General features: G+C 42.7%; 1 protein-coding gene across 1 annotated transcript in view; it reads right to left on the reverse strand.

Annotated features, from left to right (window-relative positions):
• jazf1b (JAZF zinc finger 1b) overlaps window positions 1–17840 on the reverse strand; it is a 230505-nt gene extending 212665 nt beyond the window's left edge. Inside the window, exon 1 of the mRNA XM_073024467.1 lies at window positions 17664–17840. Within this exon, the coding sequence (XP_072880568.1) occupies window positions 17664–17778 (115 nt within the window). The 5' untranslated portion in view covers window positions 17779–17840. The remainder of the gene's footprint in view (window positions 1–17663) is intronic.
• Window positions 17841–20445: the final 2605 nt, after the last annotated feature.

Below are 20445 nucleotides of genomic sequence, written 5' to 3' on the forward strand. Positions count from 1 at the left end.
ATATTTGCAATTTATTATGGTGTGTTGGTCAGGGTGTGACATAAAACAAAATACAATGTTCAACAATTATAAAGAATGAAAATTATAAGTAAAGTTATAAAGTTACAGGTTAAGTAACGGATATGAAATAAAATAAATCAATACTAACATGTATTTATAATGCATTGTAAAAAAATCAATAAAAGAATATTGATAAATATAAAAAGATAATTGGACAGTTCTGAGGATGTCAAATTGTGCCAGAGATTAGCTCAACAGACCTACCAATAATTATAAGAACTTGACAGTGTAATTCAAAAATTCCTCAAAACCATAAATTATTGTTTACAATATATAACTGTTACAAAGAATTGAGTTCACCATCATTATCACAGTCCAAACTATTTCAGATACAAAATTATTTTATGCATTGAGTTGCTGCCACATGATTGGTTGATTAGATATTTGCATTAATGATTTTTACAGTGGCCACTGAGTGTGAAATAAGAATGTGAAAAGAAACCATCTAGTCATGATACAATATGGGTAAATAAGTACAAGGTAAAACTACAGAAAAGCATTTAAGTCCATAGACAAAATATGAGAGGAAAACAAAAAGATCCCAAAGTTATTTAGGAAAGAAATAATCAGGCAGGCAAAGGAAAATGCAAAATATATTTAGCAAAGAGTAAAGCAAATAAACCATATTGCAGACATTAAAACAAAGAAGTCACAAGCTGCAGAAGATCTGAAAGGGCTTCAAATTTACAGCTTATTCTGGAAAAATGGCATAAAGATAACAATTTTAATATTTATCGGGAAGATTTTAATGGTAGACCTATGATGAAAAGGACATTCAAAATAGAAGGGGTAAGAGAATTATAACAGTTCAAACTTGGAAAACATAAATATGATTCATAGCTGCATGTATACCTTTTGGGAAGAGAAAGCTAAGGCACCATTACATCCATATTAAAAATATGAAAATGAATAAACACAAGTGATTCTGAAGATGCTAGAAATCTGGAGGAACTCAGCAGGTCAGACAGTATCTATGGAGCAGAATAAGCAGTTGACATTTTGTGCCCAGACCCTTCCTGGAAAGGAAGGGGGAAGAAGCCAGAGAAACAAAAAAAAAGAGTACTCATAGACAGTTAAAATCATTCCTAAATTTTAATACACAGAGCAAGACCAGGAAATTATGAATGAATTGTTTGGTTATAAGGATGGTGGGTGGAGATATGTCTCTACCAAAAGAGGTATAAGGTGCTCCCTCCCTCCATTAGCCTGCAGGTCACCCTTGAGCAAGGTGTAGCACCTGCTTAGCACCCCTCACCCCCAATCAGGGTAACATGAAGCCATGGGAGCAGGTGGTAGATTCGTAAGAGCAGCTGGTGCATATCACAAGTCCTGGTTATGTGACCACTGATGCCAGGCAGACAATCTCTGAAGAGTATTGATAATGGCTGGGGTCACCCGTCTTGTAAAGACACTGCCCAGAAGAAAACAATAGCAAACCACCTCTGTAGAAAAATTTGCCAAGAACAATCAAAAACATCATATGACATGGCACATAATGACGACAAGTTATAGGAAAGGTAATGTAACCATTTAACAGAAAAAGAGGAATAATTTATAGCAGCACACATTTTATTAAGTACTCTTACCAGTCACTGAATATTTGGAGTAACTGAACGTGTTAATAAGGGTAATTTAGTGGATAAACTATAAATGCTTTCAGTGCTGTGGTGGTTCCTTAAGGCTGTTATAACCGGGGTGGTTGTGGTGATAAGTTCCCAGTACCTAATAAATACTCCCAATGGTGTGTATCTCACATAACCTCTGACAACAAGTCCAGATCCTTGCCCTCACATGTGGCTTAGCTACTAAGCCCAGTGAAATCATTTCTACTGACAGTAGAATGGGCAAAGGCAGGTTACTCGCACCTTAAAATGAGCCCCTTTGAACAGATGGGACTCGTCAGTCATAATTAACAGCCCATCTAGAAGGAAAACTCTGATCTCAAATCTCCACTGCCTTGCCTATTCATTGGGAAGGATTCGTGAGTAAACCCTGAGGCGGAAACACTAAGGCAATCCTACATTGAGTTCAAGACTGAGTGGAAACCCCTGCCGAACTGTATCAATCTCTGCCATTCCTTTGGATTCATCAACTGAGTGGAGAGGCGGAGCCTGCTACATGGGCAATAGCTTGCTCTCCATATTGTACTGCCTTGGCTTGCTTATCAGATACACAAATGGGACACAACATCCATGGCTGATGTCAACCAGTGGAGGGCCTCAAAGTTCAAGTTCAAAGTAATAAATAATAATAATAATAATAATAATAATAATAATAATACATAAACAATAAATATCAAGAACATGAGAGGAAGAGCCCTTGAAAGTGAGTCCATCAATGTAGGAAAAGTTCAGTGATGGGGCAAGTGAAGTTGAGTGAAGTTATCCCCTTTGCTTCAGGAACCTGATGGTTGAGGGGTAATAACTTCCTGAACCTTGTGGTGTAAGTCCTGAGACTCCTGTACCTTCTTTCTGATGGTAGCAGCGAGAAGAAAACATGACCTGTGTGGTGAGGGTCCCTGATGATGGATGGTGCTTTCCTGCGGCAATGCCGCTTTACCCATGATGGACTGGGCCGTATCCACTACTTTTACAGGATTTTCTTCAAGATGCTGTGGTAAATACATGACTGAGGTTAGAACATTTGGATTCCGGGGAAAGGGGGCTCAAGTGCAATTACTATAATGGATGAGAAGCTGGCTTAAAAACAAAAAAAGAGTTAATAATGACTATTCAGATAGACTGAAAGTGAGATCTGCTATCCCCCAAGGATGGATGATGTAACCACTGTTCACTACTTACGATAAATGATCTGGGCCCCGCAACCTGAAGTCATTTCAGTATCTGCAGTGACATCATACTTGAAATGATATTAAAATCTGCTAGAAATCTGGAGCAAAACCAGAAAATTCTAGACACACTCTGCAGAAAAGGCAATATCAACTACTCTTTTCATGGATGGGTTTTGTATTTCATTTAGGGATGGGATCTAGCTAATGCAGAGAAAAACTACAAAATAAAGACATTAATTTATGAAATTTGAGTGTGCAATTGCCAAACTATGTGAACAGCAAGGCCATATATTCTTTTGAAAATCTGTTTAAAGTCATGAAAAGCATTAAAATATCTGAAGGCATGGATTCACAAATGACAAAACAGCTGGTGAACAAAGTCAAAGTCATATAAAGCAGAAAAAAAGGTTTTTCCAGAAATACACTTGAAAAGCAGAGCGATAGTGCTTGATTTGTGTTCAAAGTTGAAAGTAAATTTACAAAGTACGTATACTTCTCTGAGATTAATTTTCTTGTGGGCATTCACAGAAGAACAAAGAAATAAAATAGAATAAATGAAAAGCTACAAATGACTGAAAATCAATGTGCAAAAGAAGACAAACTGTGCAATTACAAAAAAAAAATCAAATAAATAACATTGAGAACATCAGCTTGTACAGTTCTCAAAAGTGAGTCCACAGGCTGTGGAATCAGTTCAGTGTAGAGGCGAGTGAAGTTAGCCATGTTGGTTCAGAAGCCTAATAGTTGAAGATTAATAACTGCTCCTGAACCTGGTCATGTGGGACCAAAGGCTCCTGTACCTCCTTCCCGATGGCAGCAGTAAGAGAGCATGGCCTGGATGGTGGGGGGTCCTTGATGTATTGGTTGGACTTCACAAAAGAATGCTAGTCTCCATATTATAAAAAGGATATGAATGCACTGGAAAAGTCGTAAAACAGGTTTAACAGAATGACAACAGAAGCAGGAGGATATATCCACCAGGAAATATTGTTTATATTAGGGCTCCTTTAAAAAATGAAAACTTAGGGATAAACTGAAAAAATGTCTTCAAATTTATGCTGGTGAAGTTGGAGAACAGTTTACCCCTTGTCAGGGAATGAAGGACAAAATTCAAAGGGAAAAACCTTTACACAAGGATTATCCAAAATATTTTTATAAACTTGTTAACACACAAGAGTTACTTCAGGCAACTAGCATAGATGTGTTTCAAGAGAAGACAGGTCCTTAGGGTGAACGAAACAGGATATGTTGATGGGATTATAGAACATAGAATAGTACAGCACATTACAGGCCCTTCGGCCCACAATGTTGTGCTGACCCTCAAACCCTGCCTGACATATAACCCCCCACCTTAAATTCCTCCATATACCTGTCTAGTAGTCTCTTAAACTTCACTAGTGTGTCTGCCTCCACCACTGACTCAGGCAGTGCATTCCACGCACCAACCACTCTCTGAGTGAAAAACCTTCCTCTAATATCCCCCTTGAACTTCCCTCCCCTTAACTTAAAGCCATGTCCTCTTGTACTGAGCAGTGGTGCCCTGGGGAAGAGGCAGTGGCTGTCCACTCTGTCTGTTCCTCTTAATATCTTGTACACCTCTATCATGTCTCCTCTCATCCTCCTTCTCTCCAAAGAGTAAAGCCCGAGCTCCCTTAATCTCTGATCATAATCCATACTCTCTAAACCAAGCAGCATCCTGGTAATCTCCTCTGTACCCTTTCCAATGCTTCCACATCCTTCCTATAGTGAGGTGACCAGAACTGGACACAGTACTCCAAGTGTAGCCTAACTAGAGTTTTATAGAGCTGCATCATTACATCGCGTCTCTTAAACTGTATCCCTCGACTTATGAAAGCTAACACCCCATAAGCTTTCTTAACTACCCTATCTACCTGTGAGGCAACTTACAGGGATCTGTGGACATGTACCCCCCAGATCCCTCTGCTCCTCCACACTACCAAGTATCCTGCCATTTACTTTGTACTCTGCCTTGGAGTTTGTCCTTCCAAAGTGTACCACCTCACATTTCTCCGGGTTGAACTCCATCTGCCACTTCTCAGCCCACTTCTATCCTATCAATGTCTCTCTGCAATCTTCGACAATCCTCGACACTATCTACACCACCAACCCTGTGTCGTCTGAAAACTTGCCAACCCACCCTTCTACCTCCACATCCAGGTCGTTAATAAAAATCACGAAAAGTAGAGGTCCCAGAACAGATCCTTGTGGGACACCACTAGTCACAACCCTCCAATCTGAATGTACTCCCTCCATCACAACCCTCTGCCTTCCGCAGGCAAGCCAATTCTGAATCCACCTGGCCAAACCTCCCTGGATCCCATGCCTTCTGACTTTCTGAATAAGCCTACCATGTGGAACCTTGTCAAATGCCTTACTAAAATCCATGTAGATCACATCCACTGCACTACCCTCATCTATATGCCTGGTCACCTCCTCAAAGAACTCTATCAGGCTTGTTAGGCACGATCTGCCCTTCACAAAGCCATACTGACTGTCCCTGATTAGACCATGATTCTCGAAATGCCCATAGATCCTATCTCTAAATACCTTTTCCAACAGATATCCCACCACAGACATAAGGCTCACTGGTCTACAATTACCCGGACTATCCCTACTACCTTTTTTGAACAAGGGGACAACATTCGCCTCCCTCCAATTCCTCCAGTACCATTCCTGTGGACAACGAGGTCATAAAGATCCTAGCCAGAGGCTCAGCAATCTCTTCCCTCGCCACGTGGAGCAGCCTGGGGAATATTCCGTCAGGCTCCGGGGTCTTATCCGTCCTAATGTATTTTAACAACTCCAACACCTCCTCTCCCTTAATATCAACATGCTCCACAACATCAACCTCACTCATATTGTCCTCACCGTCATCAAGTTCCCTCTCAGTGGTGAATACCGAAGAGAAGTATTCATTGAGGACCTTGCTCACTTCCACAGCCTCCAGGCACATCTTCCCACTTTTATCTCTAATCGGTCCTACCTTTACTCCTGACATCCTTTTGCTCTTCACATAATTGAAGAATGCCTTGGGGTTTTCCTTTACCCTACTCGCCAAGGCCTTCTCATGCCCCTTCTTGCTCTTCTCAGCCCCTTCTTAAGCTCCTTTCTTGCTACCTTATATTCCTCAATAGATCTATCTGATCCTTGCTTCCTATTATGAAAAGAAAGGTGGGAAATGGCCTTGTTGGGCATGAACCTGTTGGGCCAAACAACTGATTTCATTGCTGCAAATACCATTTAATACTCTCGAAGAAAAATGGATCAACAGTAGAATTTTAACATATTTTCCTGAAGTCCCACATAATAAACATGTCCAAAATATGCAAAACTGTATAGCCCTCACAATCCCATTATCTTGTCAACTTTCAGGTGGCCTAGATTGATCATGTTCAATATATACCTCACAGCTCTCAAGTCTCTTTAAATAAAAAAAAAGATTCCTGAAGTATTGCCACTAGTTTTGGTCTCCCAAGCTAACAAACAACTATTTACTTCTACAAAGCAAGTGCAACAATCATCGGACTGGTTCTTAGCATAATCAGATTTGCTGTATGAGGGTTTGCTGAATGGGCTTTTCTTCTATTCACCTGGATCTCAGAATAATGAGACTACAATAAAATATGACCATACAGTATTGTGCAAAAGTAAATACATATAGCTAGAGTGCCTAAGACCTTTGTAACATAGAGCAGAGAGCGAGTTTGTAAATCTGGCGGGAGCAAAGGATGTTGGGAATGACGAAGATGAAGCGCTGCAAAAGGGGAGTGGGACAAGTGGTAGAGAAGGAGTGCCAGGTATGGGGGGGTGGAGGTAGTGCAGGTGCAGACACACCTAGCCCTGAAACACCAGGCAAGGTCATTTGATTCCAAACAAATATATGGGGACTTGCATCAAATGTTAAACATTTTTTCACTGAAACTAAGATGCCTGGAGAAGACCTAGAACCCCTTAAATGCTCAAGAAGTCGGGTGTTGAGAAAATCTAGGAAGACACTAAGTCGCATGCACAGATCAATTTTCAGCAACATCCACACGGAGACTATTTAGACCGTATGGCATGGAGCAGAATTAAGCCAATCAGCCCATTGAGTATACGCTGCCATTCGATTATGGCTGATTTATTTTTCATCTCAACCCCATTCTCTTGTGCTCTCACTAAACCTTTAGTAATCTCATGAACATAGCCCAGCACATCACACAAACCTATCTTCCATCCTTGGAGTCACTTTACACCGCATGCTGTCGGAGCAGTGCTGCCAGGATAATCAAGGACATGACCCACCCAGCCAACACACTTTTTGTCCCTCTTCCCTCCGGGAGAAGGTTCAGGAGCTTGAAGATTCAAACGGCCAGATTTGGGAACAACTTCTTTCCAACTGTGATAAGACTGCTGAATGGATCCTGACCCGGATCTGGGCCGTATCTTCCAAATATCCGGACCTAACTTGCACTACCTTACTTTCCCTTTTCTATTTTCTAATTATGATTTATAATTTAAATTTTTTATTATATTTACTTGGATTTGTACTTCAGGGAGCACGAAGCGCAGAATCAAATATCGCTGTGATGATTGTATGCTCTAGTATCAATTGTTTGGTGACAATAAAGTAAAGAATTAAGCACCTCCACTTTAAATTTACTCAACGACTTGGCCTCTACAGCCATCTATGGCAATGTATTCCTTAGATTCACCACTCACTGGCTAAAGAAATTCCTCCTCATTCCTGTTCTGAAGGGACACCCTTCTATTCTGAGGTTGTCCCCTCTGGACTCTTCTACAATAGGAAACATCCTCGCCATGTCCTCTCTATCTAGGCCCCTCAATATTTGGTTGGTACCTCATTCTTCTAAACTCCAGAGAGAAAGGATCAGAGCCATCAAACTCTCTCTCTATGTTAATTATAGTTGAAGAGATGTGGAACTGCTGTTGCTGAAGCTCTTTGTCAAGGAGTTGAATTCTCAAGTACTTTATTCTTACTTGAGCTGTTGTTTAAAGTCAGAGGTCTCCAGGTCTGGCTGTCCTGAATCATAGTGAGCCCTGCATGAGGTGACTCATATGCTGAAGGTCCACCCCAAAGACAGCTTTCACACCTGCTGTGACCCTACCACTGGCAGCTTAGAAATGTAGCTTGCTCACTGCGTGGGATCTAAGGACCTGGTCAGCCAGACCACACCTTTAGGCAATGCACTGTGAGTATCAGACCTAGGTAAGTACAGACATAAAAGCCATCTTGGGGGGGTGGGGGGGGAGACAGTTGAGCACAACATGTTTCCAATATTGGGAGAGCCTAGAGACCAGATGGCTTCAGAATACAAGGACGTCCCTTTAGAACAGAGATGAGAAGGAATTTCTTGAGCCACAGTGTGGTGAATCTGTGGAACTATTTGCCACAGACATCTGTACAGGCCAAGTCATTGGGTATATTTAAAGTGGAAGTTGATAGTTTCTTGATTAGTAAGGGCATCAAAGTAGAGGGAGAAGGTGAGAGAATGTGGTTGAGAGGGACAATAAATCAGCACAACCAAATGGTGGAGCAGGCTTTTTGGGCCGAAAGGCCTAGTTCTGCTATGTTGAACTACAGTTTTAACTTTCTTTTCTTTCCCAACTACATTGAGGACATGGAGTCTGCTAGCAGCAATTTCACAGACCATAGCAGACTTTCAGTACTTCAATGTTCTCATTCAACAGTTAGTTCTCCTTTTATGAGGCCATTCCCCTACACATTGTATTGGAGCAGGGTTTCCCAACCTTTTTTATGTTATGGATCAATACCATTAAGCAAGGGGTTGGGAACCCCTGCATAAGAGTCAATACAGTTCTGTCCATATTTAGCATCCTGAAACATGCATTTTCTAGGAGACAGGCAACAATGTAAAGCAGAAACTGCTACTGAACTATCAGTTCCCCAGATAAGGAGACAGAAAGCACATTGTTGGATTTCAGTTGCAACCTGAATAAATACAAGTTAGAAATCACTCCATTTTATACAGCTTCCCCACTAATGTATCTGTGACAAAACTATGTAACGTGAAATTTAAAGTCAGGATGATCATTTGAACCCAGTCACTCCAATGGAGATGACTAAAGTCAACCGCACATCATATTTTAGGAAGCCATCTATTAAATGTACAAATGGATCATTCCAAACATTAAAGTTCAGAAATCTAGAACTTAAATTATACAACCATTGACACTGGAAATCTTGATCAAAAGTAATCTTAAAATGTAGAAGAGTTAGAGATGGGAATAAACAGACCACAGATTATGACAGAATTCAGACTCCACCTCAGAGAAATTATTTCTGATTTACATAAATGATTTATTACATTATAAACTAAAATTAAAACATTGGAAACAGGTACAGAGTTGGTGAAGTTTGGTACAGGTACAGATTTGGTCGAGTCCTATTAAAGTTTGCATGTTGTGGTTGAGTTACTACAAGCTGTGAAACATTCTGTGACAAAGTTAAATAGGCATTTTCCATCAATGTGAATATACAAATTTATAATGAATATAATAATATAAATTACAGAGGCCACAATATTTAATTAGCAGGAAATGCATGCAATTTTTTTTAATTCTACAGACAGATGTCCGGAAATAGAAATAGAGTCAGAATAGAGATAGTTTATTTTTGCTCAATTTTTGTTTACATTTGCTGACAGTATGAAGGGCAGCAATGAGTAACCTTCTGGAGCTAAAATAACTGAGAAAGGTTACATTTCCCTAATCATAGATGTCATAGGATTTAATTCACATTACAGTAAAATATCACAATTTATATTATAAAGACTTATCCCCTGCACACAGATTTAGCTTTGTGATACACTAGTCAGAAAGAAATACTACTCAGATCACTGGTTGTGGATAAACCTTTCAGAACCTATTTACTCTTTATTCAGCCCTTCTGTCACTATTCCACTTATAGATTAATCATTTATACTGATTTGTGTCAATAAAACATCAAAAGTTAAGTCAATATGTTAACAGTTGCTTTCAGAATAAGAGTTGATGTTAAGCATTATAATCATCTTCATTTGCAATGTGCTAATAATTAGTTGCATTAGTGTGCTCATAATAATTGTGCTAGAAAACGATGCCTTATACGCCAAGATGTTACTCATCAACTTCAGCTTGGCGTTTAACATGACCATACCTCACAGGCTGGTAGGTAAACTGTCCTCACTGGAACTCAACACCCCTCTCTGTAACTGGATCTTGGACTACTTGATGGAAAGCCTACAGTCAGCCCAAGTTGACAACAATACGCAAGCTCTATCAGGCCGAGCACTGGATTCCCCCCCCCCCACCCCCCACCAGCGTTGTGTACTCTATCTGCTGCTGTTCACATCGCTGATTCACAACTGCACTGCCAGATTCAGCTCCAACCACATCATCGGATTTGATGATGATACAACAGCGTGTTGGCCTCACTGGCCACAATAATGAGCCAGCACAGAGGAGGAAAAAGGCTTGTCGAACGGTGTGAGAAGAATAATCCCAGTCTCAATGTGGATCAAGTGATCTCCTTGGCGTGTACATAATGGATGACCTAACCTGGGCCCACAACACCTCTTCACAAGTCAAGAAGGTACAGCAGCGTCTACACTTTCTGAAAAGATTGAAGTGTGCAAGGCTCCCTGATTCCACTTTAACAAGAGTGTCCTGTCTGGCTGCATCGTTGTGTGGTACAAAAGTTGCAAGGCATCAGATCACAAGAATCTACAAAGGATAGTAAAAACTGCTGAGAGGATCACAGGGGTCTGCCACCCACCTATTTGTGACACTTAATGGCAGCATTGTATACAAAGAGCATGAAACATTGACGACGATCCCTACCATCCACCCAAAAATCTCCTTGACCCACGACCATCAGGAAAGAAGGTACAGGAGCATCAGAACTGGGACTGTGAGACTGGATAACAGTGTCTTTCCTCAGGCTGTGAACACCTCAACTCCATCCACCAAAAGCAGAATTTACCTGTGGCCTATTTTAATTCTTAACCCCATTCCCCTTCTGACATGTCGGTCCATGGCCTCTTCTTTTGCCAGGATGAGGCCACTCTCAGTGTGGAAGAGCAATACCTCATATTCTGTCTAGGTAACCTCCAACTTGATGGCATGAACATTGATTTCTCCTTCTGGTAACTTTTTCCCCCTTCTCCTTCCCTCTTCTATTCCCCACTCTGGCCACTTACCATGTCTCTTCATCTGTCCATCACCTCCCCTCGAAGCCCGTCCTCTTCTCTTTCTCCCATTGTCCACTTTCCTCCCCTATCAGATTCCTTCTTCTCCAGCCCCTCAGCTTTCCCACCCATATGGCTTCACCCATCACCTTCTAGTTAGACCTCCTTCTCCTTTTCCTCTGCCCACCTTTTCATTTTGGCATCTTGCCCCTTCCTTTCCAGTCCTGAAGGAGGGTCTGGGACTGAAATGTCGACTGTTTAATCATTGCCAGTAATGCTGACTGACCTGCTGAGTTCCTTCAGCAGTTTGTGTGTGTTACTCTGGATTTCCACCACCTGCAAAATCTCTTGTGTTTAAGGCAAATGAATACCCTGCCACCGGAGTCTCATCACTAGGGCATTGAGCTGTTTACTGTACTGTTTACATGTGCTGTGCACTTCATGTGCACTTTGAATTATAACTTATTAACTTGTTTGTGGTAATATTTTGTTTTATGTACTATGTGTGATATATGTATTGTGGGTGCATCATGCTCAGGAGGAATGTTGTTTCGTTTGGTTGCATAAATGTACAGTCAGACAACAATAAACTTGAACTTGATGTTATTTTGAAGAGTTGCAAAGCTCAAAGATCAAAATGTTGCTTCAGTGCCACAAGCTTCCCTTGGATAAGCCAGGTACCTTAAACTGAAGTACTGTACAACTTGATCAAACATTTTAACAAAGTAGATGCCCTCCGCAGTGTTCCAGATGATTTATAGTATATTAAGTATTAGCTTAGGACATTAACATTGTAATTAATAATCAAGTGTTTCTATACAATTGATATATTGATTACATTCCAAGGACAAGTATCTTCATAAATTCTTTTCCTATTACTCCTTTTGTCCAAGAAAATATCTTGCTTCCACCCTTTAGTTCCTCCCTGCTTTTCTCCCCATTTTTATTTTAGGTTATTTTGGAATACAGCATGGCAACAGGCCTGTGCCACCCAATTACACCCATGTGACCAATTAACCTACTAACCCAAAGTCTTTGGAAAATGGGAGGAAAGGAAAGCATCTGCAGGAAACCAATGCAGACATAGGGAGAACATACAAATGCCTTGCTCGCAGTGGTGGAATTGACACTGTAACAGTGTTATGCTAACTGCTATGCTACCATGCTGCTCCATTTATTGGACTATTGCTCAAAAGCTGTTAGAGATAACTTTCTAGCCAGTTCTTATGAGAGGTCACGGACAACTTGGTCTCTTTACAGATGCTTTCCTCATTTGCTGGATATCTTCTATTTTTATACTGCATGAACAATACTTTGGTTTCTATTAATGCATAATATATGATATCATCATTACATCAGCATACTTAGTTTCAATTTTGATGGGATCATGCAGTATTTGGAATGAGAAGCAGCAGATAGAGTTCACTGTGGAGAAGTGATTCACTGTTGGAAGGTTGAACTTGAAGAGAGTTTATGGCAGGACTCTTGACAGTCTGGAGGAACAGAGGGATCTTGGGGTTCACGTCCACAGATCCCTCAAAGTTGCCATGCAAGTTGATAGAGGGTTAAGAAGACCTATGGTATGTTGGTGTTCATTACTCAGGGGTTTGAGTTCAAGGATTGCAAGGTAAACTCTATTGCACTCTGGTTAGACTGCACTTGGAAGATTATGTTTAGTTTCGATTGCCTCATTATAGGAAGGATGTGGAAGCATTTGAGAGGGTGCAGAGGAGTTTTATAAGTATGCTGCCTGGATTAGAGAACAAGTCTTATCAGGAAAAATTGAGCAAGTTAGGGTTTCTATGTTTAAAGCAAAGAGTGAAAGGTTACTTGATAGCAGTGTATAAAGATTATGACAGGCATGTATAGAAGGGGCACTAAGTGCATGCTTTTGTGGAACCAATGGTTAATATGAGAGAACATAATTTTAAGCTGATTGGAGGAAAGTATAGAGGGGATGCCAGAGGTATTTTATTTACTTTATAGTGTTAAGTGCTTGGAACCGACTGCCAGGGCTGGTGGTAGAGGTAGATGAATTAAGAACATTTAAGAGACTCTTGGATAAGCACATGGGTGATAGAAAAGTAGAGGGCTGCATGAGAGGGAAGAGTTAGATTGATCTTGGAGTAGGTTAAAAGGTCGGCACAACATCAGGGGCCAACACTACTGTGTTATAGTGTTCCATGTTTTATGACAGATCAATAGCACTTCTATATGGTCATAGTAGCTGATAGTTTTTAAATAGTTTATGTTACAGTATTTACATAATTATAAAGTGCTATATGAAATACAGTAGACCATTAAAATTATATTTCATTAATATTCTTTTTTTTTATTACACCTGCTTCATGAAGTTGGGACTTCAGATGTTTCAAACCATTTATATTAAGGTTGGAGGTTATCTGCCGAACTAGTAATGATTTTCCTGAGTCAACCCAAGGGTTTTTACTTAAACACATCATTATTCAAAGCTCTCATAAATTGAAATCTCTGATCCGCAATCCCCTTTACATCAGTGACTACTACACCAGATTTAACCTACAATTTTTTTTCAGGAGCGTGCTTTCATATCTTTCAAAGCAGGTGTATCAAACGTACCATCTGCAGAATGATATCATTGGTTTCATCTAAGACTTGATGAAATTCAGACTGCCGAGTCTCCTGGGTACTGTCAGAAAGCTATTTTTAGATTTCACAGCACATCTAAGAGACATTTAAGAGACTCTTAAATGGACATGCAGATGAAAGAAAAATGAATGGTTATGTGGGAGCAAAGTAAGTTGAAGGGATGACACAACATTGTGGGCTGAAGGGCCTGTGCTGTCCTGTACTGTTCTATGTTCTATTATCAGCTCTTTGCACTTTAGAAAAAGTCAACACTGCCTTGTAATGGACATAAGAACAGGAAGAAAGTGGTAAGTATGAGGTATTGATGGAAATAGTGAATAAAAATGAGGGAGAATACCAAGACTTATTGGGTGGCTGAGTTAGGGACAAGGGCAGGGATCAACAGGGCAACACAGAAGTCAGGGTTTGGAGATGGTAAGTGGGGCCACAAGAGAGGAGGGGTTGTAAGGTAGACAGTACGACCTAATAGTCAACTGGGAAGAGGGAATGACAAGTCAACTGCCAGGATATACTCAAAGAGGAGCTGAGGCAGGTTAGGCTAGAGACCAAGATGATAGACAAGGTTCAAGCAGGATGCCCCAGAGGCCAGCACGCAAGGGGGGAAACTGGCAGGGCAACTATAGATTCACAACAGCCTATGAGTTAAGAATACAAAGAACAGCTGAGGTGGGACAAACAGCCCATTGACTTGGAATAATGGGACTCTCTGCGGTGGTGGTTGGTGCTTTGGGCAAGGTGAAGCCAAAGAATATATTCAAGAAAGAAGGGAAGAAGGGTATTTGGGGATGGCCTGTCCACCAAAATGTGTCCTTGATTGACTGGGACTTGACAAGAAACCTATCCTTATTGCTGGAATCTGCAACACAAAAGTCACTGGAAGAACTTAGTGGATCAGACAGCATGTATAGAGGGAAGAGGATAGTCGACATTTCGGGTCAAGATCCTTCATTTTGACTGTAGTCGGGGGGGGTAGGCACTACAAAAATGTGGTGGGAAGGGGTAGAGCAAGAACCAGCAAACATTCAGTAATTTAGGTGAGGGGGAGTGACAGAAAAATGAGGATAAAGTCAAAGGGCTGGAGATGATAGAATAGGAGATGATAGTAGAGTATGGAATAGAGGGAGGGAGGGTGTGAGGAGAAGCAGTAGGAGGAATGTGTAAGTGATGGGCAGATGGAAAGGGTGGGGTAGGGGAAGGCATAGACATGGGGTGATAGGATTAGTAAGATCAAGAGGAGAGAGAGAAGGGGAAAAGAAAATAAAACAGGGAGATAGGGTTAAGGGGGAGTGGTTACCCTAAGCTTGAGAACTTGATGTTCATGCCACCAGGCTGGAAGCTGCCCATGTGGAATATAAGGTGTTGTTCTTCGAATATTTATTTGACCATGACCTGGCAATGAAGAAGGCTATGGACAGTGTGGGAATGTAAAGTGAAATTAAAATAGCAGGCCACTGGGAGATCTCGGCTTGCATGGTCGGTGGAATGGGGGTGTAACAAAGCAGTCCCCTACGTGCATCTGGTCTCACTGACGTAGAGAGGTTGCACTGGGAGTGCCAGATGCAATAAATAGCACTGACTGGCTCACTTGGATGGACCATTTAGGGCTGTGAATGGTGGTGAGGGAGGAAGGGTAGGGGCAAGTGTAAAATTTAGAATGGCTACAGGAATGGATACTTCCACCCATCACCTACCAGCTTCTGATATCATACCCATCTTCATCTATCACTTGGGTCCACCAATCATCTATCTGCTCTTAGTCTGTCCCGAGCTTTATAGGCTCATCAGGCCAGTGCTTATGCCAGTTTCCGTGGCATGAAGCAACTGAGAGTACGAGACTCCTCTCTCCCCCCCCCCCCCCCCCCGGAAAGGACGCTAGTCTACCACAAGGTTTATTTGTTCTTACACTATCTTTTTCACAGGCTAGCTCCCCCCTTCTATCCAGTCCAGGTGAAGAGTTCTGACCTGAAATGTTGTCTGTCCATCTCCCACCATAGGTGCTGCCTGACCCACTTCTGCATTGAGGTGAAAAGGGTTTGGACAGGTGGCATAGGGAGCAGGAATTCATGTTTGGCTGGTGGGAGGAGAAGAGAAACTTCAAAGCAGAAAATGGGAGGTTACAGATATTAGCTCTGATCCCAAAATACATCAATATGATCAGAGCTGAAAGGGAAGCAGACAGGATGAATGGACCTGTGCATTTGGTAAGGATAGGTTTATGCTGGGGACTAGGAAACAAAAATATCCAGGCCTGGGATTATGAGATTTTTGGGTTGACATCTGGGATCTGGACATATTGAGTTGGAGACCAAATGTCTGCTTTGTTCTGGCATGCCAATCTCCAAAATAAAACAGGAAGAATGAAATGCCATTTAGCTGCAGCCCATGAACCCCTGCAAACCTGGGTGAGGTACTATTCCTTTCAGGACAACTGAAGAACTAGAAGCTTGCAGAGTCCATATTAGACTATAGAGCATTACAGCACAGTACAGACCCTTCAGCCAACAATGCTGTGCTAATTTGTTAACCTATTCCTCTTTTGTTCCAAAGAGAAAGCCCCAAACTTGCTCAACCTTTCCTCTAATCCAGGCAGCATCCTGGTAAATCTTCTCTGCACCCTGTCTAAAGCTTACACATTCTTCCTATAGTGAAGTGATCAGAATTGAACATAATGTTCCGAGTGCGGTCTAACCGGAGTTTTATAGAGCTGCCTAAAGTTTATTCTGCCAGGAATCCAGTCATTTTGTGGAAAAATCCCAAAAGAGACACAGATCCTTTGCACACTTAAAGTTGAAACTCCGATTTCAGGTAGCAAAGGTAAGAGTTGTAAATGAGTGACAAGCAACACACTATCAGTTTAGGTGCAAGACACCCTAACCAGAATTTAGTGTATGCTTTGCCTGTTAAACACACACCATATAAAATGTATTACAGATGTCACAACTGTGTGAAAACTATAACAGATCAGGCCCACCTTCAAAACTGAGTCGAGCATGGTTTAAATGTACAATCAGGCCAAATTTTACAAACTTCTCCAGAGACCAAGGAAATGTGTTTAAAATGATACCCAAATTTTACAGCTCCCTCCCCTTCCTTCAATACTGGGCTGCAGCACAGTTTAAATGTTGAACATAGTTAATTTAACAAACATGTCCAGAGACCAAGAAAACGTATTTAAGATTATACCCAAACTTTTCAGCTCCCCCATACAATGCAAGGCTGCAACACGGTTTAAATGTTGAACAGAGCAGATAGAACAAACTTCTCCGGAGACCAAGGAAATGCATTTGAAATCATACCCAAACTTTTTGGCTTCTTTCCCACCAACGGCCCCCACCCCAGTACTCGACTGCAATGAAGGCTTTGCCCATTTAACTCCGCCCCAAAGCGTGAGCGGGGCTGATCCCTCCGGAGAAGGCTCAGGTGCAAACCCGGCACACCTGCAGGCGAAAGCGGGCGGGGTGGGGGGGAAGCAGCGACCCTGCCCCAGGTCGAAGCCTTCCACCCACCCCCCCCCACCCCGGCCCAGGGCAGCTTGACAAGCTCCCACCCACAACCCCCTGTCCACCCCACCCAGCAGCCGTTGCCATGACAGCGGCGGAACCCGGACTCCCACCCAGGCCTACGGACTCTCCCCACGCCACCGGCCGCCTCCCCTCCAGCCGGTGACCGCGCCCCGGGGAGAGGGGAGGGGCGGTGGGGGAAGCAGGTCCGGCGGCGTGCGCGGCCTGCGAACCGGGGGTGGGGTGAGGGTGTGGAACGGCCCGCGGGCGCATCGGCCGAAAAGCCTGGACGCAGGTTCACGGGTCTGAGAAGCACAACCGGTACCTCGGCCAGCGGAGGTCTCCCTCCCCACCCTATCCTTATACCCCACCCCCCGGCGGGCGGGCGGCCGCTCCACGCGAGCCGCGGCTGCCCGCGGGGCCCGGGGGCCGGAGCGCTGAGCGCGGTGGCGGAGTAGGCGCCTCCCCTCCTACCGATGTGGTTGTCCTCGATGTGCTCGATGAGCTCCCACAGCGTCTGGAAGTGCAGCCCGCAGCCCCCAAAGTGGCAGGTATTGGAGAAGAAGGAGGCGGCGGCGATGCCGGTCATGGTGCTACATGGGTCCGGGCAGCGGGAGGAGGGGAAGGGAGGGGAGGGGCGGGAGCACAGAGCGAGCGTTGGGACTCGCACATCCACTGCACTGCCGGCAGCCAGCCCTCCCACCCTCTCCCCTGCATCCTCTGGCTGTGTAAAGATTACCCTCCCACTCTCTCCCCTGCACCCTTGTACTCTGCAAATATTATCCTCTCCCCTGCATCCTCATGCTGTGGGAAGATTGCCCTCCACGATCTTCACTGCACCCTCGTGTTCTTTAAAGATCACCCTCTGGTCCTCCTACCCTTTCCTCTACACCTTCATGCTTTGCAAAGATCACCCTCTTTTTCTGCCACCCTCATCCTCTGCAAAGATCGCCCTTGCCTCTGCACCCTCACCCTCTGGTCCTCCCACCTTCTCCCCTGCACCCTCATCCTCTGCAAAGATTACCCTCTCGCCCTCTCCCCTGCATCCTCATGCTGTGGGAAGATTGCCCTCCACGCTCTTCCCTGCACCCTCGTGTTCTGTAAGGATCACTCTCTGGTCCTCCCACCCTTTCCCCTGCACCCTCATGCTTTGCAAAGACCACCCTCTTTTTAGACAATAGACAGTAGGTGCAGGAGTAGGCCATTCGGCCCTTCTAGCCAGCACCGCCATTCACTGAGATCATGGCTGATCACACCCTCTCCCCTGTACCCTCATCCTCTGCAAAGATCACTATCTGGTCCTCCCACTCTTTACCCTGCACTCTCCTGTTGTGCCAAGATTGCCCTCTCGCCCTCTCCCCTTCACCTCAGGTTGTGCAAAGATTGCCCCCTTGCCCTCCCACCTCTCCGCTGCACCCTCAGACTGGAGAGGGATGAGCTGGGTTGGGTGAGGAAGCCCTTCAGTTATTGCAGTAGTAATTAATACAGTTGGAAAGGCTATTATGGCTTGCAGAGGGATCTACATCAGCTGGGAAAATGGTAGATGGAATTGAATGCAGATAATTGCAAGTTTGGTAGGACCAACCAGGGTATGTTTTACACAGTGAATGGTAGGGCATTGAGGAGTATGGTAGAGCAAAGGGATCTGGGAATACAGGTACATAATTCATTGAAAATGGCATCACAGGTAGATAGGGTCATAAAGGAAGCTTTTGGCACATTGGCCTTCATAAATCTATGTACAGTACTGAGTACAGGAGATGGGATATTATGTTGAAGTTGTATTAGACGCTGGCAAGGCCTAATTTGGAGTATTGTGTGCAGCTTTGTTCATCTACCTACGGAAAAGATGTAAGCAAGGTTGAAAGAGTGCAGAGAAAATTTGCAAGGATGTTGCCAGGTCTGGAGGACCTGAGACTGAATAGGTTAGGACTATTCTTTGGAATGTAGAAGACTGAGAGGAGATTTGATAGAGGAATACAGAATTATGGGGGGTATAAATAGGATAATTGCATGCAGGCTTTTTCCACTGAGATTGAGTGGGACTACAACCGGAGGTCATGGCTTAAGGGTGAAAAGTGAGGAATTTAATGGGAACATGAGAGGAAACTTATTCACTCAGGGTTGTGAGAGTGTGGAATGAGCTGTCAGCACAAGTGGTTCATGCAAGCTCAGTTTCAACATTTAAGAGGTCTGGATAGGTACATGGATAGTAGGTTGAAGGTTCAAAGTACATTTATTATCAAATTATTTATACATTATACAACCCTGAGATTTGTCTCCTAACAGGCTGCCATGAAACAAAGAAATTCAAAGGCAATCCCTCTATATATATATATATATATATATATGTATGTGTGTGTGTGTATATATGTGTATGTATATATGTATATGTATATATGTATATATATATATGTATGTATATATATATATATATATATGAATAAATGACTGTCTATCACCCAATGTGCAGAGAATAAATAAAAATACTTCATGCCCATAAGAAAATAACTCATAAAAAAGACTGTCAAACACCTAATGTGCAATGAAAAAAGCAAGTGTAAGGTGCTCCTTCTTTCCACTAGCCTCTCCTTAACCACCCCCCCCCCCCCCAACCGATCAGGGTCACGTGAAGCCACGGGAGCAGGTGGCGGATGGCTGTATGAACAGCTAATGCATGTCATAAGTCCTGGCTATACGACTGCTAATGCCAGGCAGACAGTCTCTGAAGAGTATTGATGATAGCTTGGGTCACCCGTCTTTTAAAGACACTGCCCAAAAGAAGACAATGGCAAACCACTTTTGTAGAAAAATTTACCAAGAGCAACTAAGATCATGAGACCACAATCACCTACGTCATATGATACAGAGCATGATGATGATGAATAGAACACTACTTAAAGCATTGTTTATGAACAGAAAGACATTGTAGGGTTTATTCTTGTAAATACAGTGGATTCTGGATAATTAGAACACATTGGAACCAGTATACTTTGGCCCAATTAAGTGGCTGGATTTTCATGGAAGTAGTTAAAAAAGGTATATAAAAAAAGACTTTAACTGAGTAACAAATTATGGATTTAAATGAAATACAGAACAAATTAGCATCAGTTGCATGTTTATTAATTTGTAATAGTTATTAACAGAGCAATGCATTGAGTGCACACTGCTATATTATTTTGATTGTAAATGACCAAAATCAGCACAGACACCTAGTCTACATACAATGCCTTCAATGATTGCATCCACAAAATCT

This window comes from Hemitrygon akajei, chromosome 20 (assembly GCF_048418815.1).
Source record: "Hemitrygon akajei chromosome 20, sHemAka1.3, whole genome shotgun sequence".
Classification (NCBI taxonomy): Eukaryota; Metazoa; Chordata; class Chondrichthyes; order Myliobatiformes; family Dasyatidae; genus Hemitrygon; species Hemitrygon akajei.